General features: G+C 46.3%; 1 protein-coding gene across 2 annotated transcripts in view; it reads right to left on the minus strand.

The window, feature by feature from the left end:
- Positions 1 to 4,993: 4,993 nt before the first annotated feature.
- RAD54L2 (RAD54 like 2) overlaps positions 4,994 to 25,652 on the minus strand; it is an 82,026-nt gene continuing 61,367 nt past the window's right edge. For both annotated transcript variants that reach the window (XM_031470429.2, XM_031470432.2), the window contains 14 exons: positions 24,353 to 24,549; positions 22,934 to 23,276; positions 22,041 to 22,218; positions 20,559 to 20,810; positions 20,224 to 20,342; positions 18,937 to 19,055; positions 17,040 to 17,139; positions 16,078 to 16,283; positions 15,479 to 15,651; positions 14,762 to 14,958; positions 11,999 to 12,198; positions 10,792 to 10,881; positions 8,490 to 8,582; positions 4,994 to 7,091 (listed from right to left, as the gene is read on the minus strand). In XM_031470429.2, coding sequence (XP_031326289.1) covers positions 6,097 to 7,091; positions 8,490 to 8,582; positions 10,792 to 10,881; positions 11,999 to 12,198; positions 14,762 to 14,958; positions 15,479 to 15,651; positions 16,078 to 16,283; positions 17,040 to 17,139; positions 18,937 to 19,055; positions 20,224 to 20,342; positions 20,559 to 20,810; positions 22,041 to 22,218; positions 22,934 to 23,276; positions 24,353 to 24,549 — 3,262 coding nt within the window. In that variant the 3' untranslated portion in view covers positions 4,994 to 6,096. The remainder of the gene's footprint in view (positions 7,092 to 8,489; positions 8,583 to 10,791; positions 10,882 to 11,998; positions 12,199 to 14,761; positions 14,959 to 15,478; positions 15,652 to 16,077; positions 16,284 to 17,039; positions 17,140 to 18,936; positions 19,056 to 20,223; positions 20,343 to 20,558; positions 20,811 to 22,040; positions 22,219 to 22,933; positions 23,277 to 24,352; positions 24,550 to 25,652) is intronic.

The following is a 25,652-nucleotide window of genomic DNA, read 5'->3' on the forward strand; positions in this document are numbered from 1 at the left end:
TGCTGAGAAACATTAGGCACATGATCAAATCATCTGGGTGCCCCAGGCAAGTGGACTGGCATTTGCACCACACTTGGAAGCATTTCCTGTGAGACAAGGAAGGGCCAGTGCCCTCGGAGACAGACAGCTTCTGAATGGTCAGTTTTGCTTCTCAAAACCTGATGAGCTTCTCCCAGGAAACTGTTGTCTGGAGCTGCCCTTTCCTCATCTTGTTCTCTCTCCTCACTTCCTTTAGCTTGGTTGGGGAACTACAGAGCCCCACGTCAGAGTTCAGGGTGTGCCTTAGGAGCCCCAGCATCTCTGTGGTGAAATAAAAGTTGGCCAGTGACTGAGGCTGCAGCCATCAGCCTCCCTGGCTTCACTGCAGGCTGCTCCCAACAAAGCAAGCCCCACCCTTGGTAGGATCCCAGCAAGGCCTCCACTAGCCACAAGGAGGAAGTAGCTCAGGCACTGTCCTCTCCCCCTTGCGGCAAGTTTGAGCAGACTCCATCTCCTAGCTGCCTCACCCATGCTCAACTCCCACTCCTATCTCCTAACACACATTTTCTCCTCTCATGAGTCCAAATTTGGCCTCTGTCTCCTCCTGCCTTCCTCTGTCCAAGGAATCCCTACACAGGCTCTTTAATTCTCCTAGTAAATTTTCAGAGGATGTTTCCCCAGGGCTCTTCCCCTTAAAGGGACCAAGCTTGGAAACCCAAGTGTAGACGGTCCCCTCCTTCCCCTATCTTCTCATGTTCCAAAGCCCTTGGTATTTCTCTTCGAGGCGGTGGTTAGATCCTCTAACTCAGATGATAAACGGAGAGCACACATGCAGTATGCAGTGTAAGGTGCTCTGCAAACCCTGCCACCAGCCATCTCCCTTTGAAGAAGACCCTCTGAAGGCACTGATGCTGTGCCCAATCCCTGGCCACTCACAGCCTAGTTAGGGCTGGCCCTGCAGGACTTGCCATGACTCAGGACCAGCTAGCCTCAAGCCATTCTTGAGTCAGCTTCGCTGTTTCCTCTAGAGCCAGGAAATGAAGTCCTCTTCAAGTGAGCAAAGGCAGAAAAAGCCTAGTGAACCCTACTGCATAAAAAAAGCCTGCCAGCAATCTGTCCTCTGTTCCTACCCTCTACCCCACAGGTGTCATCCCAGCATCCACTATGCTCCCTTTCACCACCACCCAGCCAAATAGCTGTTCAGACAATTCCTTGATCAAACAACAGTTTGATCAGTTTAAATTTTATTTTACAAAAAGAGAAATAAAGAAAACTGATAGGCAGTTATACTGACTTACAATTGTTCTGTTTGCTTTTTTAAAAAAGTGACATGAAACACAAGTAAAAATAAATACGTCATAGAAACAGCCAGTTGCCCAGTCTCTGGGGCAGGAGCACCTGCCCTGCTGAGAGGAGGGAAGCCCATGATCACACCAGCAGCTGGAGCACCCAGCCGCAGATGATCCTCAAAGTCAGGGGCAAGTCCCAGGCCTCAGGGGGCGTCCTGAGGAAAGAAGACGGAAAACCAAAGCCAGGTGCCAGGTCCCTGGGGCCACCTCATCTCCCCCCACTCCTCCTGGCAGCAGTGTGGCCTTAGTGGTTATCCATTGCGACCCCCTCAACCCACCTGGACCCTCTTCCCCCGACCCTTCTGGAGAGGGTACAAGAAAAAAAACAGTCTCGGGCAGGCTGAGCGGATTCTTCCGGTGAGTCCCCAGCCCACCCTGAGTAACATAACCAGATAACAGTCAGTTTACACCCATGTGCACATGAGCAAGCATGTGCACGCGCACACACGCACACACACATACACATATATACACACACACAAACCTGGGCTGAGCTCTCTTCCAAGGGAGGGTCCTGGGTCAGGTCACAGTATGAGGTCCCCTCTCTTCTGAGTATCATCCCAGTAGTGGTAAGAGAGCACCCAAATCTCCCCCAGCCCCCGGCACTAGACTCTGCAGCCTGTCTAGCTACCTCTCCCCAATGCACTAGATTACTGTGGCAAACAGACCTATGAGAGAGAAAAGGAACAGATTCAGGTCCCTGAAGAGCAAAGAAGTTGGACACTGCCTGCTCAGGAAATTCATTGTAAGACTTGGGTATTCATAAAAGGCCTAAGGCCAAGTTAGTGGCACAGAATAGACATTAAGGGATCACAGCAGAATACACAGGGCAGAAGACAAGAGTAAGGAGGAGGGGAATGGAGTCGAGTCTGATGGAGAGTGTAGCATTCTCAGACAGACCATGAGGTGAGGATTTCTTGGGAACAGTCAGCAGGGGGCCAGAAAGTCTCCTGGAGGTCCAGTGAGGGAAAGAGCTCTTCTCTCAGGAGTTCTGGTGGGGAAAGAGCCACCTAGCTGGATGCACAGGAGGCCACAGCTCAGAAAGGAGACTGGTCCTTTGTGGAATCACAGGGGACTGGGAGGCACAAGGGGGTCATGGCCAGGAACACTAGGAACAAGGAATGTAAAGCCCCAGAAGACCTTCCCCATGGGATGAGGATTCAGTTCCAGTGCAATGCCAGGCATGAACAGACTGAAGCAGAGGAACTTGCTCTGGCAACAGCTTTGGGAGTGACAGTCCCACCCAGATTGCTAAAGTATAGTTGAGTGTTTTCAACCTATCGGCAAAATGTTACCCCAACTATTTGCTTCATGCTCTGGAGTGGGAAAATTTCATATTTAGTTGTGAATCACAAGTACATAGAGATTCCACACACGAATTCCTAGGGAAGAGAGTTCCAAGGACCAGAGTTATTCTTAAGTCACAAGATGCTTAAGATAGATGCTTAAGAAGCATAACACAAGGGGGTGAGAACTTTGCAGATATCTAATGTGAAAAAACAGATCTGTATCCAACATGGTTCATTTACTTTCTCACTTAAATTAAGCTAATTTGTCTCTCTTCAATTTTTACCTACGAAGATACTGACAAAAGGAAATCAAGCAATGCTACAAATGGTAATCCTGAATCATTAAATAGTACTATATTCCCTGGGTCGAGGATTTAGGCTAAACCAAACAGATGGGGCTTGAGAGGACCTTGAAAACATTCTGTGGAAGACAATAGTGAGGGAAAATACCTAAGTCTGATCTTCTGCTCTCCCTCATGTCACCATCCTTCCCTTACTCAGGCTCGGATGGTGGGTGGAGGCCACCACCAAGTGTCTCTGATCAAAGAAACTGTAAAATACGGCTCTCAGACTCTGAGACATTTCCTGCTTCCTTCCTACATATGCTCATGTTTGATGTGCATGCACGCTTGTCTACCAGCACATACAAAGAGACAGCAGAAAAGTCACAAAAGTGTTTTCAGGTTCATTTGAAAAAAAAAAAAAAAAGAAGAAAAAAGAAAAGAAGCAAACCATGGAACCAGTAGCACTCTAATTTCCCATGATTCCACCCTACCCCCTTACACAACATAAGCTGCACATATCAAAGAAAGCCTTGTCTAGTCAGGTCAGCCTCCCAAAACTATGGCCTCTCCTGAGTTGAAGCAAGACCCAGGCTGTGGAACTACTGGGTAGAGAGCAGGCACGGGCGGCCTCTCAGAATATCAATTCACTTCCCAGTGCCTTCAAAAGCCTATCCCTCTAGTGACTGGTTTCAATTCCTTGCTGGGATAGTTTCTGGATTCTCAAAGCCTGCTACTGTGATTTCCTAGAGGTAAACACAGAAATACCCCTTCTTCCCTAAACACACACACACACACACACACACACACACACACACACACACATACACGTCTCTGGGATCCCAGTGCTCTGGGGCCTTAGAGGCATCAGTAGCTCAGGTTGTGACTGTGCTCTGCAAATTGGAGATCCAGGCTAGCTTACTCCTACTGCACCAGCCTCAACCAGAGAGCCCATGCCAGCTGAGTCCCTTCACCATTCATTCTTGGGATGCATCTGGAAGAGAAAGCACTGGTTGGAACTGCTGTTTTAAAATTATTAAAATAACTTGCATAGCTAAATTGTAGGTCTAAGGCTTCTATGAGTAGGAGAGTTAAGTGTCTGAAGGGTGCTTATGAAAACAGAGAAAGAAAGCTCCTTAAGTTCCACTTTTTGTGTAACTGGACAGCACACACACACCGCCATCAGCCATCTCCGTCTCTTCTCTGGGGATAACATCCAGAGTGCGCTAAGGCCTTCCAACAGGGGAGATGGGCTGATCAGAAGAGTTGCAGAAGCAGCTACTTACTAGGGGTGAGCTGGCCAAGCTGCTTCCAGGGCTGGGAAGAGGCAGGTGCAGCAGCTGCCCAGTGAGGAGGGACCCATGTGTAGGTGGTAAAGCGCTAAAGCCAGACAGGGTTTGTTCATCATAAAGAACTTCCTAGCAAGGTCTCAGTAGCAGTGAGGGGAAAAGCCAATAGGAAGACAGCCAGTGTTTATGCTTAAAGACTAGATGCCCCCTGCCCCCACCCCCAGCACTGGCAGCAAGAAAGGGGAGACCCACAATGACTGATGTGTTCTTTTAAAATGATTTAAGGCTCCTACAGAGGAAGGGCTCCTCCATGTTCCTTCGAAGAGGATGGAGGTAGCAGATACCAGGCCCACACTGAGCATCTATCTGACAGGCTGGGGAAGCCCAGACACTTTCCAATAGGAAATCAGTAGTCTGTTTCCTCAACCCAGCAGCCACCTATACACAGCTTTCACTATTCAGCATAGAAAGCCTGCCTCTGAAGTCATCCCAGGAGGACACAGCTCCAAATTTGGGGTCACTTTCCAACTGCAAACTCCATGATGCTAAGTTTCAATCACTGTGGAATGAGTCTCACCCTCACCAACTATCCAGTCACAGGATTCCCTGATCTTCCTGAGAGGCCATTTCCTGAAAACATAGTTCTTTAATAAACCTTGGTCAAGCTGAACTCTCTTTCCTTGGTCAATTCACCATCCACCCAGGATTTACTCACCAGCAGCTATGGGGTCTGGGATATCTGAAAATTTCCCTTCCCATCTCCTACCCTCTTTACCCTAACTCCCCCTCCCACCCACCCCCCAAAAAGAACCAAGACACATGAAAAGTCCAAATAATAAATAATTGCCCGTAAGAAATAAATTAACATGGAGCTCTCTTATGGGGAAGGAAAGGAAAGGAAAGGCCTCCAGGACAGGTAGCTGGGGGCTCAGTTCCATCCTTGTGAAGAATGTCTTTTCTGGCCACAACTCCATGACCTCTCACTCATACACCACAGTGCTTCTCCCTCCCAGCCTCTGCACACAGACAATCTCATGCCCTGGTACGGGAGATCTGCTCAGAGACAGCCACTGGGGAAAGAGACAGAGATTGGTAATGCCCGTTTTCTCTCATAATTTCCCCCAAACTTAAAAACAAATGTGGCTCTGAAAACCAGGGACTTGGGTTAGCTGGGCCTTGTCTGCACCCAACTAGAAGGAAACTTGTGGTTTCCATGGCTCTTCTCCTGGGCTCACCCTGATGTTCATCCTAATAGTTGCCAAGAACCACCACACTCTGATTTCCGTTTTTAAAAAGGTAAATTCATTTCTTAGTTTCCCCCTTAGTCCCCCCTCCCTCCCTTCCCACCCACCATCACCCCTGCTCTGTTACATACACGTACATACATACATAAGCACACACACGCACTAACACACATACCTGGTCTGCTTCTTTCCCATCCCCTAAAAAGATTCCACTTACATGGAATCTCAGTCTGCCCACCCTTCTTCTCTTACCCTCCCTCCCTCCCCTCCCCTCTCCAGGCCAAGCTAAGTCACCCAGTAAGGCAGCTCTCTTGGGAGAGAATGTTCCCAAAGACAGAAATGGGACATGAGCTTCTACGCTCAAATGGGCAAGCAAGCAAGCAGACAGCATAAACAAGGCAGGCAGGAAAAGAGGCAGGCCACCTTGCCCCTCCATTCCTGTTTTAGGTCCCTGATTTCCCACTATTGCTGCTCTGTTGGATTTTTTTGCTTCTTTTCTTAGAAACAGCAACAGAGCCCTGCCACCTATGGTCAGCCACCCTTCTTCGTTTTCTTCCTTTTCCCTCCTGCCTAGTGCCCTGTTCTCAGAAAGCCCAGATTGCTGCCTTCCATCTTGGTGGGCAACCTGCCAGGGGCCCCGAGTGAGGTGGAGAGGGGCTCCCCAGCTATTTCCCCGTGACCTCTATCACATCATCATCCTTTTCCTCATCATCATTGGAGCTGAACCCCACTTCGGCAACCTCATGAGAGTCAAATGGAGGCACCTGGGACCGGAGGAGGCCACCAGCGGGGTAGCCTGCATGTGGGGACATGTAGCCTGGGTAGACAGACATGCCCCGTGAAAGGTTGCTGGACAAGACAGGGGAAGGAAAAGGCGCAAACATCCTCGGCTCGGACAGGAGTGGCTGTGAGAATGGGAGTGAGTAGCTGGGTAGTATCCCTGGTACAGAGGGGTTGAGCATGAAAGAGGGGTTGCTGGCAGTGACTGAGGTAGCCGTGGAAGAGGAACTGACGGGGCCTCCTGGCACCAGAGGGTCAGTAGTCACTGGAAATACCAGGCGGGCATCTGCCAGCAAATTGGACAGCTGGTAGTAGGAGGGGGTACTGCCCATAAACAGGGAGTTCTCCCCAGCCTGGGAGGTGAAGGGTGGGGTGAGGTTATGGTTTAAGGAGACGGGTGGCACGGCAAACCCGCCAGAAACTGGATACCCGTGTTCATACGGCTGCACGGGGGCTGGCAGATGGCCCTTCCTGGACCGCCGGCGGGATGACTCCTGGGCAGCAGATGGTGTGGCCAACTTTCGCTTGTGGCCCCTTAAGTCCAACACTGGGTGCCTGTCACCACAGGGCTGGCCCGTTACCAAGAGGGAACTATTGAGGCAATGACCCCCATGTCGAGGCTCAGTCCCAAGAGCTGTCCCAGGAACAGCACTGCTGTCCACAAGTTGAGCCGGGGGACCAGGCAGGGCGGCATTGGAGCTTGGGGAACTCTGACGGGATTCCCGGGCAGCAGCCACATCTGCATACTGCTGGAGCTCACTGATGATCTCCGGGCTGTCTGGAGAGACGGGTCTGGCCAGCCCCTCGGGGTCAGGGGCTTTGGGTGATGAGGCACTGTGTCTGCCGTTGCTTGTGGACTCGAGAGAAGGCCCTTGGGAACCTAGGGACAAAATGTAGGTAACTGAGAACCAGAATGGCCAGGGAGAGAAAGAGAGTATAGGAAAAAATTACATTAAAAAAAAAATCCTATCCTGTGGTCCCCCAAATTCAAATAGTTTGATGTACAAATGATATTATCCAGTCAACTTTTCTCAGTCACAAAGAACGGAATCCTTTGATGGAGGAAACAAGTCTATCCATAACAAGACATGCAACTTCTCTGTACCCCAGTTCCCCAATCTATGAAACTCCACCAAGGTGAATCCTATGAAATAATGTATATGAAATGCTAAAAGATCATTCTTTTAGTGAGACTCTTTCTGGAGGCAAAGACAGTTAGTGACCAGGATGGGAGAATAGAGGAAAATGACATTTAAAAAGCAGTCCATCCTAGTTTAAAAACAAAACAAAATTCATGGCCATGAAAGATGGTTGAGACAACTGGGAAATCTGAATATGGCCTGGATAGTAAGATGCAATTGTTAACTTTTTTTTAGTGTAATAATGGTGTTATGACTCAGAGGAGTATGTCCTTAATCTTAATCAATGTATGCTGAAATATTTAGGGGTGAAATGACATGATGACTTCAATTTACAAACAGTTCAAATAATAGGAAGGTAGAGAGAGAAGAAAGTTAGTGAGAATGGGACAATCGCTGGCTCCAGGTGCAGTATGTGGGTGCCACAGTGCTGTTCTTTCAACTTGTCTGCACATATGAAAATGTCCATAATAAAAGCAGTCCAGCTCTCATGCCTCCTGATAGGAGGATAAATGAGAACCACTCCCAGAGAGGAGAATTTTCCAAGAGTTCCTGACATTGTTAATATGCCACACATACACTCTTTGACCTGGCGCTCCCACTTCTAGGAATTTGTCCTATAGATACACCCACATGACTGTGAATCAGAATTGGAATGGTGAAGTACAATTTATGTCCAGGGACAGGGAACTTGGTAATGCACTATTATACCCATCTGACAGTGTCCTGTGCAAACCTTCACTGAGGAATAGCTAAAGAAATGATAAGGAACAAGCACTGAGATACATTAGTGAATGAAGAAAAGGGCAAACAGTAGATAATAGTAAGTATCTGTTTTAAAAGAAAAGTTATCTACATACATACTGTTTTTTTTATATACACACATACACACATGCACATACATATCCCTGTACCATGTGTTTGTATAGAGTATCTCTGGAAAAAACACCTCCAGGTGGAGTAGCACCTCCAGGAGAAGCAATGGATGGCTGGGAGTGTGGGAGAAGAAAAACTTACTTTTCATTTTACCCCTTTGAATTGTGAACCACGTATACATTCTCTATTCAAAAAATAAATTAATTACAAACCAAACCAAAAGAAATGCCATCTAGGTCAATGGAAAGTAGAAGGCACTATACCTGAGGCAGCCATCCGACCATCTTCAGGGGCCTTTGGTTTGCCAGTCGCCCGGACAGCAAAGATTCGCCCATCGCTGGTGCGGATGTATGTCCCTAAGAAGAAACATGAGGAAGACTGTTATGAACAGACATGCAATACAGCCAACCCTGGGAGACTCCAGGCCTAGGCACTGTGGGTTAGGAAACAGCTGCAATATTAGGTCTCACACTCTCTCTCAGTATCCCTGAAATGAGTGGGGTGACTGAGCTGGGGACCCAATATTACTCATTTATTTCAGAAACACTGATTTCATGACTACCATATATCAGACACTGTTCTAGACACTGCAGTACACAAGACAGAAAAGGGCCCTGTCTCATGGAGCTTAACCTCCAGAGGAGGAGACAGACAATTATACTAGAAAACATCAGGACAGGTTAAATGCAGGACAGGAGGAAATAAAACAGGGTGCTGTGAAAGAGAGTAAGTAGGCTCCTTCTGTTGTGGACCAGGTACTCCAGCTCAGGTCCTCCTCTTGATTTGGGAGGAGGGAGTCTTACTGCCTCAGCACCCTCCCTCCCTTGGTAGGAATAATTCAAGACGGGCCATTCTAGTCCCACACGGCACTAGTCTACCTTCCCTTGGTCTTGGGCATGTCTTTTGATCTATCTCTTGGTGTCAGAGCTGTCTCCTGGCCAGAGGTCGAAAACTTTTCCTTAAGGGGTCGGTTAGTAAATATTTTTGGTTTTGTGGGCTGTAATGTCTCTGTTGTAACTACTCAGCTCTGCTGCTGGGTGTAGCTGTGCTCCAAAGAGCTTTCTTTATGGACAACGAAATGTGAATTTCATAGTTTTCACATGTCACAAAATATCATTCTTTTGATTTTTTTTCCAACCAGTTGAAAATGGTTGAAAATGTAAAACTCATTCTTGGTTCACAGGAAGCAGGTGTGATTTGGCCCATGGGCCATAGTCTGCACCCCTGCTCTGGGCTACGGAGAACCCCATCAGGGGGTTGCATGCGACATACTCTGTGTGTATATGTTTCATGGCATCTTTTCCCTGAGACTGAAGGTACTTTAACCCAACAGAGGCTAAGGCAAACTCTCCTTACTAAACAAAGACCCTCACTTCAGGGGAGCCTCACACAGCAGAGGCTGACAGGAAAGACAGGCTTCAGCTGAGTCCTGACACCATCCAGCCCAGATTTCTCCCTCCAGCAATCTCATCTCTCTCCATAAGGAGGCCAGAGGCAGTGGACTTCTTAAATGACCACACTCGAAAATTCTGTCATGCAACCCAGGTATACCACTACATTTCCTAGTCAGAGACCTCCACCCTACTCTAAGAAAGTAGATAAGATGGCACAACAACATACATGTTGGTTTATAACCCATTCCACAGCTCATTCCCTCAGATTCTGGTCTCCCTATGTGTAGCATAGTGCCAGACATTAAGCTTTTGATTGCCAAGGCATCCATTTCAAAGACATCCATTTTGGATAAACAAATTGCCAGCTCTAGGACACAGTACTAGCTAAACTACTAGACTAGGGATCCAGGCTGCTCCCACCCATGAAAAGTTCTCCTTTAGAAAGCCCAAGATAACTTAGATAACTAACCCTTGAGTAACCCCACTTTTCCCTTCCCATACCCTAATTCCCACTCTTATGTTTCAAATTCACCAATAAAGAGTGAACCCGTGAAACTCTAGCCATGTAACTCTTGGACCCTAGTAAAGACAGACCCAGGTCCACAGTCTTTTTCTCTCTCTCCCCACAACTTTCCTGTGTGGACCTCGAGTTTACCATGTACCATTCAGAACCTGTGGGTAATAAACCTTGATTTTTCAAAGTTCCCTGATGGCTTTTGCTGAGGTACATTTTGCAGTCATAATATGAACCACAAGGCTGGTCCAGCCACTACACTGGCTCTGAGGAAATGTCTATGGGGGCTTGCCACAAGTAGTACAGGACTGGATGACTGTCCCAGGCATTCCTAGCTGACACTATCCATAGGCTGAGACTAACACAAAGCACTGTCTATCCAAACCCACTCCAAGATTCTCCATAAAAACAACAGCAAAATAAAGGAATGCAGGGACCCTAACTCCCTTCTTTTAAGCCACTGACAGATACCCACTGGGCCCACCCCAATTTGGCTGAGCTCCTAGAAGTATCATTCCTATGTTTCTCCAACATGTAACACTCTTATAGGATGATTCCTACGCCCTCTCTAGCTCAAGCCATATGTATTTATTCTGCTTCCCAGTCCACCACTTTCAACCAAAGGTAGGGGATGAGCCTCTTGGGTCAGGTTCTCACCTTTTGTCCCACGTATGATGTGGATGCTCTCACCAGCAGTAATTCTTGCCTGTACATCTGTGGAGCTGTTGAGTCCAGGAATAACAATATCTAGTAAAGACACAGATCTCATATTTAGATTACATGGGCCTGACTGAAGGAGGAAAAGAAAATGCAAAGTCCACATCTACCCCTGTTCCTCAGTGGTTTACCTAAAGTGTCTCAGTGGAGCAAAGGTCAGAACGATGGAAGGTGGAGCAAGCAGAACCTCTCACAACTGTCTAAACAAAGACTACTATGAAAACAAGACACTTTTTAGAAATCTGTCTTTCTGATCAATTTTCCTTGATTTAATTTAAAAGTCAGAGTTTTTGGCTTAGAAAAAGTTTTAGCTAAATGGTTATTTCTACTTTTTCCCTTCTTCTCCTGAAGCTATTTGCACGTATGTGTTCCATAACACTTTAGGCTCCAAAAGTGGCCTCATCCTCTTCTTTGCTGGCATTACTCCATACCTAACTAAAGAATGAAGAGAAGAGTACTTTCAAGAATCAGCAAAGAAGCAGGATTACAAGAGGCTGTCTTTTTGTTTTTATTTGCTTTAATTTTTTTTAGAATGGCTGTGTGTTATTTTCATACTCAAAAAACCCAATTAATGTATTTTCATTAAAATGTATCTATCATGAATATTTCTAGATAACAAGATGAAAAACAGCATCACGAAATGCTTTCCTTCCCCCATTACCTTGAATCACAGAATCAACTACAGGGTTAGATGGGCTACCCACCTCCTACCACTGGCCCACATTAAACCCACCAGGTTCAGTCCACATTAAACTCACAAAGCAAAAAGCAAGCGACATTCAAGTCTTCCAAGTAAGGAGCAAGGGTGACAGCTGTCCTTCATACCCAGCTGGCCCTACAGTCAGGCAGGATTCAAACACACTCAAACCTCTCTCAGAAGACCAACTCTATGTCCAGTGACATTTCCACAATCTCTGTGGTATTCAGAGTCCATCCCACCCACCAGTTCTGAGTTATTATTCTTCAGATATTTCTCATTAGAATGCAAATTCTTCAAGATCAGGGACTGCTGCTTTCTCCATTTTTACCAAGAATGCCAATACAGTATGGCCTAGAATGCAAACATTGTTGAATAAAAACTTCCTGAATGAACAAAGTAATTTTAAAAGGGACAGCACCCCGGGAAAAGAACCCAGAAACTCCCAACCTGTTGTGGTGACCACTTTCTGCACAAGGACTCCCGCACGCTGCAGGTAGTTGATTGGGAAGTTCATAGCTGGATTGGTGCTGGAGGCAGAGCTTACACTGCCTCCCAGTGGGACATGTCGGGGCATCATGGGGATGGGGGTGGACTGAACAGGACGAACACTGGCCACGGGCTTCTCATCACTCTTCAGGGTTGGCTGCCTAGAAGAGAAAGACAAGCACACTAAGAGAGTTTGGCAGAACAGCCCTTACTTACCTTTCAGCAAAGACTGCTGAGCCTGTCCAGACTTAACCCATTCTAAAGTCTCAAATGCTGCTGAAAGAAGGATCAGAAGAACCTGCAGGGTATGGCAAATTCAAAAGGAGACTAGAGGCAAGGCTGAGACAGAGAGACAGTGAGGGATAAGGCCTCTCAGAGTCTAAGAAGAATCAGATGTCATCGGAATAATACCTTTTTGGAACTATGAGGTGACATGTGCTCCTCTAGAATCTGGACTGTCTACATACATCAGGAATTCGTCCTTGGAAGTTAGGAAGAGGCAAAGATGCCATAAGGGAGGAAAAGTTCTTCAGAACACAGTGCATGCTAATTTGAAGACAAATGAGTGGAATTTTCCCACTCACCCAAGGGAAAAGGGCCATGTGATGCCACATGTTCAGGTGATCTTGAGACCGTCTGTCCAACTTTAACCATCTTTAACCTCTGAAACCTTAAGATTCAATAAGTAATACAGACACCTCTCTCTCCTCTGCATTACTTTTCAGTGGGCTTCTCCTGGGGCCAGTCCCCAAAGTGACCCACTAGTCATGGCCATCACAAAAGCAGCAGCAGCCAAAATGTGTGCACAGAAGTTGGGCTTCTAAATGGTACATGGCCACAGCCAACCTGAGCACTGGTTGTGCACCTCTTACTATGTCCATGCCAAAATGTTTTCCCATGGTCAGTGATGCATTCCTCACTCTTCACCTTCCTTTTAAGCAGATGATCCGACAACCTTGAGAAAGCAGCTCCTGATTTAAGATTTTTGAAGTTAAGTCCCTAAAGTCTGTATTTTTGATCTTTAGTCCTAGGAAAGAGACCCTCTTGGATTGGTATGTTCTTCCTCATCCGACAGAAGACTGGCACATGAAAGAACACACTTTTATATATCACCCTGCAGTTGGAGTCAGTCTGCATGACTCCTCAATCACACTGCTCTTCGGTTGCTATAAGCCTCTGTGGGCAGCTCCTGGGGCCCTGTGGATGTCCACATTCCCAGATAACACAGCAAGCTCACCAGGGTCTGGGGCCCATCTCCTCAAAGTTGGTCCAGGGTGGCTTTGCAGGAGCTGGAGGCTCTGCTCAGATGTCAATGGGATTCTTTTCAGGATACGAAGTCAGAAGGGTAGCCCAAGCCCCATACTGCAGGGGCCAAGGTAAGGAATTTGGGTGGGAAGGCCTCATCATCTGTACCCAGAAAGGATAGGGAATCAGCAGGATCATGGGATGGCTCATCAAGTGCTGTGAGAGGCTGAGGCCTCCCACAGGGCCGGAGCTGGGCCAGAAAACGAGCTGACATCTCCTCACAGCCCAGCCCATTTGTCACATCTTCCCCCCATGTGGCTTTTCTCCCACTGGGTTCAGACTTGTTCCATTCCTGCTGCTACAAGGAAAAGCCCAGAAAAGAGAAAAAAGGGGTGCAGGACAAGAGAAGAGGACATACTCAGGCAATAGTATCTTAGAAAACAACCTAGAAATAAAGTGTGAAGGCTTTGAAAGACAGCAATTCTCCACTTGAAGGGTACATAAAAAGTAGCAAGTTTACTCACTAAAAATTAGTCTTATTTAAAATTTTACAAGGGTTCAGTTTCTTAAGAAGCTCATTTGCAGGGGAGGGTATAGCTCAAGTGGTAGAGCACATGCCTAGCATGCACAAGGTCCTGGGTTCATATCCAGTACCTCCTCTAAAAATAAATAAATAAACCTAATTACCTCCTCCCCAACCCCCGCCTCCCAAAAAAGCAGCAGCAGCTCATTTTGTAAGTTTTTTTTCCTGTTTTAACAGAATCTTCAAAAGAAAAGTCTTATATCTATCCCTCTCAAATAAAATAATTATCTTTAATTCAAGATCATCAATGAAAAAATGCAAAGTGCCTATACCAGCTCGGGAAGCTGATCTGGTAAGGGTTACAAGGCACTTTTTGTTGAAATGAAAAAAAATTTTTTTAAACATAGGTAACTATTCTGTAATTTATTACAAAGAGCCTCTCCCCCCAACTTAGCAATTGGCTTCCATCCTGTTTGTATTCTGAACAGTTCTAGACGTTGTATTCAAGAAAAAGATTTTTTGCTCAGGAACATGGCACAGACACAGAATGAAATCCCATTAGGAACAACAGAATCTCCTGTCTACAATCTAAGACCTATGGAGGACCCAGCTTTCACCCTTGAACTTCGCTGCTAAGCAAGGTCTAGGACCAAGGTGCTACGGTAGGAGGCAGCTATGTGGGAGGGCTGGGCGTCTGTGTTACAGGAAACTGCACCTCCCTGGGAATCCACAAGGACTCTCCTCAGTCACAAGGCCAGCAGCTCACTCTTCCAGCCAGAGCCACTTAAAACACTCGGAGTGCTGAACTGCTTCAGCACCTCATCCAAGAACAGAACATGTCAGTTTACAGCAGCCAAAGAGCAAGTCATAGGCTTTCCCTTTGTTTAAAGAAGGGACCAGTTGAAAAGTCTGGGCCTGGCCCAGCAGCAGACATTTCTCCCCTTTCAGTGACTCACCAGTTTCTCTGACTGAAGGCAGGGATGCTGGTCAGGCTCTGGTCGCTGGCAGGGTAATACTGAGCGTATGATGGGCGGGTATATGGAACTGAAGTGCGTTTGTCTTCCTCGTAGCTTTTCTTTGCTGCTTTTTTCTCAGCCTTGGTCAGCTTGTGATCCTTTCGGTTAAGGAGCAATGACTCATGCTCAAAAGGCTCCTGGGGACACAGGAGGATGTTGATTTAATTACCAGTCTTCGTTCCAACATGGCTGACATACAGCAAGCCTACTTTAAAACCAAGAAAGGGCTGGCTGTGTGCAGCACTTAGCAAAGAGCCTACTCACAGACACACAGGCAGGCTTACTGTCTTTCTGCCAAGAGTATAAATTCACACACAACTCTAACCTAGCCCCAGCTTTAGATAACTCAAAACTGCTTTCCATATCAAAAGGATGGGAGAGTTCAGAGAATTAATAGAGTATATTTCCAGAATTTCCCCCTCTTTTTCTGCTAGGAAAACTTACACTGGCCAAATCATTCTCATGGCTGAGCTCAGCACTTCTAAGATAAGATTAGGGTTGGGAGTGGGGAGGGGGCTGTATGAGGCAAGGAAAAGTAACAGTTGAGTTTAAGTCACCTGGATGAAACAAAACTTCAGATGAAGGAAGCAAGCTTGCCAGACAAGCCTCCTTCAGTGGAGAGTGTGGTACGGGGCACCCAAGCATAAAGGGTCTTACCTTGGTGATGAGGTGAGGGTACTTCAGACAGGCAAGTTGAAGGACTGGCTCCTTGATCCCCTTTATATTCAGGGATGCTTGCGGGGCCGGCTCCTTCTCAACAAAGTGCAGTAGGTTCTCCACCTCCTTCCGAGTAAAGTTCAGCATTGGATTGAGATCATCTACCACCCGATCTAGAAGGGAGAAGACATGGAGAAAGTCAGTTCATAGCGAAGAAGACTGCAAAAGCACAGCTACAAAGATCGGCAAAGAGAAGAGAGGTTGGGAGTGACAAAAGTGTCACTAACGCCTAAACCACCTCGGGCCACTCATACCTGAAAGTCAAAGACCAGGTCTGAGGCCCTCATGAAATAGAAATACCTTAAAAGAAATCTGCATAATTAGCTCAGCTCTTATCATTAAACCCATCTTTAATAATCTGAGGTAAATCCCCTCTTAAGCAATTATTTGAATCAGAATAAGATGGAAGTAACTGCTGGCTTTCTATGATTGAAAACCTGTCTGTGTTCCCACATCCTGCCCCTCCTCTCCCAGCCTTTGTACAGTAAGAATGGCAGCCTGTATAAATCTGCCTCCTCTGAGCCTAAAAGGTAGCTCACCTGACATGCCCTGCTTGGAAATCTGACGGTCATAGATCTTCTTTTCGAGGGTGAAATCAGCCACCAGGCGATAGATGTGACAGGGCTTTTTCTGGCCGTAACGGTATACCCGACATACTGCCTGGGCATCGTGACAAGGGTTCCAGGAAGCATCAAACACCACCACTCTGTTGGCACCGATCAGATTCACGCCCAAGCACCCAGCCCTTTAAAACACAAGCCAATAATCACAGAACCTTTAGTTTTAAAGATGTTTTTCAAATCAATTTTACCCTGTGACCCCTACCCTAGTATCATCCTCTTTGTTCTAAGCAGAATATAGCAGAGGATTTCACTGATCTGCTGATGAACAGTACATTTCTCAAGCACTGAAAAGTATGCCCTGAAAATCCACCATGAAAGTGCCTACCAGCTTGGGAAGAAAACCTACTCTCCATCCCTCTGTATGGAGTAAGGCCCTATATCCTGTCCCCAGAGTAATGCCACTTGGTGAGGGGAAATGCCTGCATACTGAAGTTTCTGGTGCGTTCAGTCTAACAGCTTAGGAGAGTGACTGGTTTAAACCCTTTGATCAAGGGCATTCAGATGGCAGAAGGCACCACGGCCTTTAGGCTGCTGGGCATGAGACAAATAACGGCAGCAGCCTTTTACAGCAGTTACATTACACTGGCTACTTTTTACAGTACTTTCACATTCGTCACATTGTCTAAGCCTCAGAACAGTCCTGAGAGAAAGCTAATTATGACCATTATCGATGAAGATCTCAAAGAAATTCATGACCCTATCATAATTGCCCTGCTAACACAAATTCCATTTGGGGTCCCCTCTCTGACCTCAAAAACAAGTCACAAACCTGAGGAGATCTCTTCTGACAGAACTTGAACAAGCCTCTGGGATACCTGTCCATGTAGCCAACTGCTCTGAATACAGTCCTCTGACCTCCCCTCTCAGGATCCACTCACCTTGTGGAGAGAAGGAACAGCCAGGTGGTGAGGTTGCTGGGATCATTGAACTGATTAATGAGTCGCTCCCTCTCAAAGGCAGGGGTGCTACCATCTAGCCCTAGGACAGAAGGAAAAACACAAGAAATGAACAGATGAGGGCAGGGGTACAGAGCAAAATTATTTGGCAAATGTGTTTTAAAAACAAAACAAACACACTACAGTGCTTGATCCCACACCCTGTCCCTGCTCAGATTCCATGGGATCTACCATGAGACTCAGGTATCTATCATTCTAAAATAACACTGTGATTCTTACATGCAACAACGACTATAAACTGTGTTTCTCCCTTTAGTATCTTGCGTCAGTTCTAAGGCCAAAGTTCCTAGACCAAAGAGTGCATAAGAATAGCTGTAATCAAGAAGCTTGGAAAACACTGGCTCACGGTGACCTCTCTGCCTCAGTCCTGTGAATCCTAGTGAGTGCACAAGGGTCAAGGGTTTTGTGTTTTGATATAGATGATGTTCCTCCACCAGGAATCTGCATTGTTAACAAGCTCCTCAGGCTAAGAAGCGGCTAGAAGGATACATAAAAGAAATAGATCTGGAGCAGTAGGATGGAGCTTAAGGAGTGAAAAGAGGGAGGCTTAAAGGAGAAAAACTAAGCTTAAGAAGCATGATTAAGAGAGGAGGGGCTATGTTTGTCACCTGAGGTAAAGCAGAGAAAAGGGCAAAACTCAGGCTATGAAATACCATTTGGAGAACTGAAACATGACGACTGTAGGAAGCATTAGTTGAATTGCCTGGTATTAGGGGCTCCTCAGTCAGCACTCCAATCTACCTTTTCAACCTGAGTTCCCACAGTTTCCAACCACAGCTCAGCACCGACTCATTGGGATACAGATAGTCAACACAAGGCTCCAGGCTAGATCCTGTGCTGGGGTCTCTTCACCATCTTCTAAACCTCCATTTCTCTAAATTCTTCCTGATTTAAAGGCCAGGGCTTCTCAGCAAGGGTGATTTCCCCACCCTCCTACCCTATAGGGAACATCTGGCAATGTCTGGAGACATTTCCAGTTGTTATAACTGGGTGGATGCTAGTGCCACCTAGTGAGTAGAGATCAGGAATGCTGCTAAACATGCTACAGTACAGCAAAGAATTATCTGGCCCAAATGTCAGTATCTGCTCAATAAGTGCCTGAGGTCAGTATTTCTCAACTTTTTTTCATTATCACCCTCTTAAGGAGCATTTTAAAATATTTTTCTCAATTACCTTGTCCTCCATAAAATTTTAACACCACAGATATACTGTATACATTTATTTTCTGTATGCATATTTTATGCATATGCTTTATACTTTTAAAGTTAAACATTTTTTCATCCCCTCAAGAACTGATTTGCACCCCCTCAGAGATGCTATCTTCCCCACACAGAATGCATGATCTAGGCTGTGTTCATTCTGTTCCTCCCACCTAGAGTGATCTTCAGGTCACACTAGTTCTGTATATTCAAATTCTCCCCACCTTTGCAAGTCCAGCACAAGTTCCACCTCCTCCAGGAAATCTTCTCCAAGCGACCTCACCATGATGATGCTGTCCTCCATAGAATCTTCATTAGGGCACTCAATCAATCAGTGCTACTTTGAATCTGTCCTCGAGTTGCCGCATCTCAGGTAATGACAAGGCCTATGCCTTCTGTGTCTCTGCACTCCCACTATCTCCCCTAAGCTCCCCAGCCCCAGTCCAGTGCCTCATACACAGCAGCTTCCTCTCAGTATCTCTCTGCTCCTTAGCTAATCACAAATATTCCTACGCATTTGATGAAGAATGGAGTAGGAGAAGAGAGAAAGAGAGAGCAGAAAAGGAAACCCATGGGCAGACCTTGCCAAGGCTCTAGGAACAAAGCAGCAGTGAACTCACGGAAGTAGCTGACGTTTCGAACCCACTTCTGTACTCCTTGCCCCTCAGCACCAGGTAGACAGGGCACTTCTCGCTTCCCCAGGAACTCCTCAATTAGAGCCAATGTGGAAAGGCTCTGGCTGAAAGGGACACATTTGGTTCAGAAGGCTCCCAGACCCAAGGGAATCTTGTTCCCCAACAGGCCCACACCAATAGGCTCCCGTCTGACAGTCAGAGCTCCCACAACTCCCCATAAAAGGTAACCCCACAAAGAACCACCAAGGGTATTCTTTCTAGCTCATAAGGGAGGAGAGTCATCTACCCACTTATTAGCACCACCCTACTAAAAAACTCTCTATCCTATTACTTTCTCAATTGAAAAATTCTGGGCTTTAGCTCAGTGCAGAGTAACAAACAGCATCAGCATTAAAAACCAACACTGCATGCACATACATCAGATCTATTAATATGGGCCACAGGCAATATTATGGGTCTTACTAAGGAGACAGATCACTCAGCTGCTTCCAAGTTATTTATGCAGAGAGTCAGTCCATAAACCTAGGGGGAACACTAGGTTCTCCCCAAGTTAGAATCACTGCTTTGCTCTCAAAGTATGTCACACATGGAAACCCTCACTCTGAGACTTCCAAGCCAGGCTCCTGCCACTTAGCTCTCACTGGAGCATAAACTGCTCAGAACAAAAGAGAAGCAATCTACTTTATGTCTGTTTCCCTGAGGAGTGAGGCCTTCATGGGACTCAAAGTTGTGGCAAGACTGAGAATGTGACTCTGGAACAAATCAGATCACTTATCTGGCCTTACATACAAAGTTTAAAAAAAAAAGGCTGGGGAGGCATAGAAGCAAATTAGACCAGAGGTCAGCAAATGTTTTCTGTGAAGGGCCAGATAGTAAATAGTTTAAGGCTTTGCAGACCACACACAGTCTCTGCTGCATATGCTTCTTTATTTAAAACAACAACAACAACAAAACTTTTAAAATGTAAAAACTAGCTCTCAGGCTGCACAAAAACAGGTCACAGGCCAGATATGGCCTGAGCTATAATTTGAAGGATTTGACTATGATCTCTAATGTTAGCCTAGGGTTTCAAATTGTTCTCTGCAGAGAAATTGTATTGGACAAAGAAACAAACTCCAAAAAAGACAAAACACAAGAAGGTCCTCACAAGAAGCACTGATTGCAGAGGCATGGAGAAAGAAAAAGGGGCTGGCGCAAACCCAGCCAGTCTCACTGTGTAGGCACTGTGTCTCTCTTAACCAAAGACACATTCTCGGAAATTTCTCTTCCTACCTGAACACAAGGATCTTGTCCCCAAGCTTCACACTTTCCTCAATCAAATGGAAAAGCAGTACCATCTTGGGAGAATTCTCCAAGACACCAGTCTGGTAATTAGCCAAAAGGTCTTTGGCCTGTAGGAGAGAAATGAGGTAGCGTGCGTGGAGGAGATCCATGGCCAGAGTACTAGAAATACAATTCTCTCCCTCCAAGGTAGTAGCTCACGAACATTCTTTATAGTTCCCTGCAGAGATCTTGGCAGTATAAGGCACTAAGCACATCCCACCGGCTCCCCACAAAGGCTTTTCTCAGCAGTGGTTTATGGCCATAGAAGGATCTGCTCAACTCACCCATTCATAAGTGACAATGTTGTTGCCTCGCTCCTGGAAAGGGTTAAAGCCGACCCCTTGTAGGAACTTGCTATTGGTTGCCTCTCCCATTGAGGAGGCCAAGGCGCTGTCCTCCCCCTTGCCTTTTGTTCCCTGTGATGGGCAGCGGGAACTAGTCCCTGCTGAACCAAGCTCTTCCACGTCCAAGTCCTGCTCATTGGCCAGGCTCTCCTTCTGAAGGGCTTCATATAGCACATCAGGGTGATTCCAGATCTGAGGTTCAAGTTAAAGGAGAGGTAGCACAGGGCAGAGAACAATCTAAAGGTGTCCCAGGGAGCCTGGAAACACACACTTGCTCAAACACACACCTCCCACAGCACAAACTGTCTCACCAAAAATTAGTCTCCCCACCCCTCTCTTAGCCAAAGAGACTGCACGTTCATTTTCACTAAATAGCTGTTTGCCATGATACATAAATGGGAGAGTTCATACCAGAAGGCATGCCAGTATGTTTGGCACACAACCAAAAAGGCTACATCACAAGCCTTGTATTCTTATTTAAACAGAAACAAGAATATTCCTGTTTCACCATGTAGCTACAGTTAACTACTGTATGAAACTATGAAACAAGACCAAGCTCTCCCTATGGACAAATGTACCTAACTTACAGATGAGCAACCGTAAGTCATTTCGGGGACTATTCCTGGCAGAAGGTGAGAATTCTGAGGAAAGGGGTAGGGAGGTGGTGGGAAGGGTATATTAGCAATGCAGCATCCTCACAGACCACATCTGCTTTAGCTTCCTGGCCCTGGTCTAGGGCTGTGGCTACAGGAGAAATATTTTGAAACCCCATCAATAACCAGACACACACCTTCAGCTGACTGATTAAAGCAGTGGTCAAACAGGAATAATACCCAACAGGTTGGTTGAGAGCTGTCAAAGAAACAGGCCCCTTGTGAGGCAACAGTGAGCATCTGGCCAGATCAAAAGTAAGTCAGGGTTCATCAACCTGTTCACGAGCCTTAGTGCTAAAGATACCTAGGCCTTGCTGTCCCTAAACCATCTCAAGCATTGTCACAATGAAAGAGATCTTGATCTGATTAACTATGGATTAAAAGGGAAGGTACTCCTCATAACTTGTCTAAGCTATATATTTCTTGAATCTTGAATACACTAGCAGTCAAAAACTCTGCCCCACAATGTTTCTCTATCACCTCACTTTTCAAGTGAAAAAAATCAGTGAGAAAGGAAGTGATTTCTCAAGTTTGGTATAACAAGTTGTGTGGCTGAGTTGCACAATTGCCCTAAAGGGCACCATTTACATTATAGCCCATGAGTGGCACTCCCAGGAATTGCCCCACCTTGAAGCCCCCAATGCAGTGAACTGAGGTGGCCCCTCTCACATCAGTCTTCCTTTATCAAGGACTCCTAGCAGGACTAACTCCCTTGGGACCGTGGGCACCCTTAGTCTGTATCTTAGTATCTCATGAGACCTCAACACACCTTGCAGCACACACAGAAAGCTTTGAGGGGGTTCAGCCCCAGCCAGCCGCTGCTACCACAGTCCCGGAAGCGGTCCATGAACTGTGTGTACAGATCTCGCTGGATCTTGGAAAGCCGCACCAGGATCACATTTTCTTCCTTGGCAGGGAGATGAATCTTCAGCACAGTGTGGCCTCTCCTACAAAGGTCATAATTGACAAGGTAGTGTGGCCAGGAGGGGTCAGTGCAGGACAGAAACAGAACCCTGCATTTCTGCCACACCTCCTTCTTTAGGATCTCAACGTTCACAGCAGTCTTGCAATAATGAGGACTAGTTCACCAATCATCAAGAAGAAATTCGTTTTGAGGATAAAAACTAAAGCAAGAGGTAGAGTGATCTGTCCCAGGTCCCTGAAAGGGTGATGGTGACCAAGGGAACTCCAGGTTCGCATTCTGATCTAGGGCTGCTTCTCTAAGCTTTTCCCACACATGTCATCTTAACAAGGAAAAACACAGGGATACTTCAGACTTGCCTAATCTATGTATTTTAAGATGCTGAAATTGGCTAGGCCCTACCCCTTAGAATCACCATTTTGTTCTTTTATTCAAGTCATTAGAATGCTAGCTGTCTCTTGCTTCTCACAGCAAGTTAGGCAGTTATCCCTAGTAACTTCAAAGATTAACTTCTGAGAGAAGCACTTCTGGACCATACTTTCAGAGACTGAAACACTGGATATATCCACCATTTGCTAGCTATTCAGGAAAATGTGCTCAGTGAAAGGAAAGTTTTACTATTGCCCTACTACGGAGGGGCCCTTGCACTGTAACAACCTTTCCCCTTCAGGAAAACTCGGCAAGCTCTTCCACGAAGGCTCTCCAAGGATTCAGAAAATAGGGCCCTAGAGATGGCTCACCTCTGCACAAAGCCCTCCAGGAGGCTGTGCAGGACATGGCTCCGGTACCGCATGAGGCGGACATCCTGAGGTGTGCTGTCAATACACTGTCCATTCAGGATAGGCCGCTCAAACATGTTGCTGAACTCCTGCCGGGTGCCGAGGAAGTCTGGGCGCACAAAGTCCACCATGCACCAGTACTCGATGAGGTTGTTCTGCAGGGGGTACCCGGTCAGCACTACCCGGCGGCGAGAGCGAATGTTCTTCAGGGCCTGTGAGGTGCTGGCCTGGCAGTTTTTGATGCGGTGTCCTTCGTCACAGATCACCACATCAGGGCCAGGGCGGCATAAGGCCTTCTCAAACTCTAGGGAGGGAAGAGGATCCGGAGTAAGAGGGTGAGAGGGCCTGCTCTTAGTCAACAATATGAGAAGTAGGGGTGCACCCTGGAGGAGACAGAAGAAATGAAGGAAGCAGGAAAGCAAGAGTCAGCCCCCATTGGTGAAAGGGAGCCAGCCATCCAAGTTCCTGCGCATTTGGTGTGACATGTTCACCTGGCCTGTTGACTCTTGCAGTAAATGTCCCTTTTCCCTCTTTCCTTTCCTTAACTGTCTTCCCTTTAGGCTAAGAGTAAAAGCTGGCTTGCATTCCTAGGGTTTATTCAAACTGGGCAGCAGAGAACATGACTTTACAGAGTACCAGCTTAGGATTAAAAATTAGCCTGAAGGATATTGATGGGAATAACCCAGACACTTCTGTCAGCTCTCACCAGTGTCTTGGCACCATCTGAAGGTGGGCTGGTGGGAGTTTGCTAAAGGACAAGGTCTTCCTGGAGTTACTCGCCAGTCATTGCTAAATGGCAAATTCATCCCAGCTCTACCACAGAAGCAAACCTACACCAAACATAATCTCGTAGATGAAGAGACTTATAAAATGAAACAGACCCTGAACCCTAAAAAAAAACTTTCCTCCCCAAATAGGCAAAGGCCCCTTTGAAGAGGGAACAGAACTAGAACATGAGAATAGCTTTCACCAAAAAAAAAGAAAAAAGAAAACTAGGATAAATTCACAAACAGTATCATTACTACTCTGCATATTCATTTTCAAAATACTTTAGAAATATTTTCTTAATGCTACGTCAGAGCATCTCTGGGAAGTGGCAGAGGCAGCAGTTACTCTTCTAACTATTCTATCAAAGACACTGGGGAGTCTTCCCCAAGCCAGTCTGTGGCCTGGCCTAACCAGAACTCCACTGCCTGCAGAGAAACCAGCACCTTCTGAGAGCCAGTGCAGGTCACCCCACCTATCTTGCAGACCAGGATTTCTGGTTCCTAACAATACAACTCACATCAATAATGCCTCCCCCTTGACCACGTGCTAGAGCAGACACTATTTCTTTTCTCCTGAAACACCCCTAGGAGTACTTCCAGAGAGCCTGCCCACCTCTCCGAAACTCCTGCTGTCGATCTTCCTCATCCAGATCAATGATGACCGGGTGAGAACGTTTCTTGGTTTTCTTCGGTCTACCTGTGGCAAAGGATTTCTTCAGGGTGAGGAGTCTGTACATTTCGTACCCCATCAGCAGCACCCCACCCTCTGACACCCAATCAGCCATCACTTTAGCACGAGCCGCCATTGTCCTGCAAGAATAAACAGAAAGAAAATATTATGGCTTCTCCAGCTCCCTAGGAAGAATTTCTCACAATCAAAGCTGTGTTGATGTATATTCAGAAGTCCTTATTGCCAAAGACTTCATGTGGCAACATCACAGGGCTGGCTAGCTACCCGAAGACTTTCCCATCATCCTACAGAAACTGAGGACAGATTGGGTCATTGATGATGGTTAAACAGTAAAAAAAAAAACAAAAAAACACAAAACAGAATTCAAAGGTACAAGACAAGCAAAAGTGACATCTCCCTTGGATGTGCATGCATGACTATAGTACTACATCTGAGGGAGAATTTCAAGTTATTCCCACAATAAACACAAGGCAGTAAAAGCAGAGGCAATTTTATATTTCACCTGCTCAGGCCTTGTGAGTAAAGGACATGCAGTAAAGGGAAAAAAGAGCAGCGGAGATAAGATGATGCTCAGCACAGTCCCTTTACTCCTAAACAACTGAGCCCTGGCTGTATTTCATTAGCTGCACAGGGACTAACAGTCCTGAAATCTAGGAGAAAAGAGCAGGTGATCAGCCACCTGTGGGGCCACTCACAGTTTCCTCATTTTGCTGTGTGTAATCAAACATCACAAAAGGCACCCTCTGCAGAAAAGAAAGTCTACCTTCTCAATTATCCAATATATCAGTGGGGGAAGGGTAGCATGGATAGCTGGTTTGGACCAAAAAATAGCTTTAGATTTTTGGAAAACAAAAAAAAGAGTTGCATCTTTCAAAGCTTGGAAGCTGTAGCACTGAAGGTCAACTGTAGATTGATGCTTAAGAGAAGAGATTGGTGATTAGGTTTCTAAGTAAAGATAAATCTAAAAGGTGAAAAGTTAGAAGATGGAAAGTTTTATCATGTTGAATTTTATTACTATAAGAAATGTCCCAGGCTACGTAACTCTGACTTTACTGAAAAACCAGACAGAGAAAAAAATGAGCAGCAAGAAGAGAGAGAGGGACACATCAAGAAACCAAAAGGGATCTGGGAGGTGAAGGCACATACCCAAACAGACTGCCTTGACATCCAGATCCTGGGAAGAAGTCTACAAGGAAAGGGGCAGAGAGGAGAGGGCAGGCCA

This window comes from Camelus dromedarius, chromosome 17 (assembly GCF_036321535.1).
Source record: "Camelus dromedarius isolate mCamDro1 chromosome 17, mCamDro1.pat, whole genome shotgun sequence".
Taxonomy (NCBI): Eukaryota; Metazoa; Chordata; class Mammalia; order Artiodactyla; family Camelidae; genus Camelus; species Camelus dromedarius.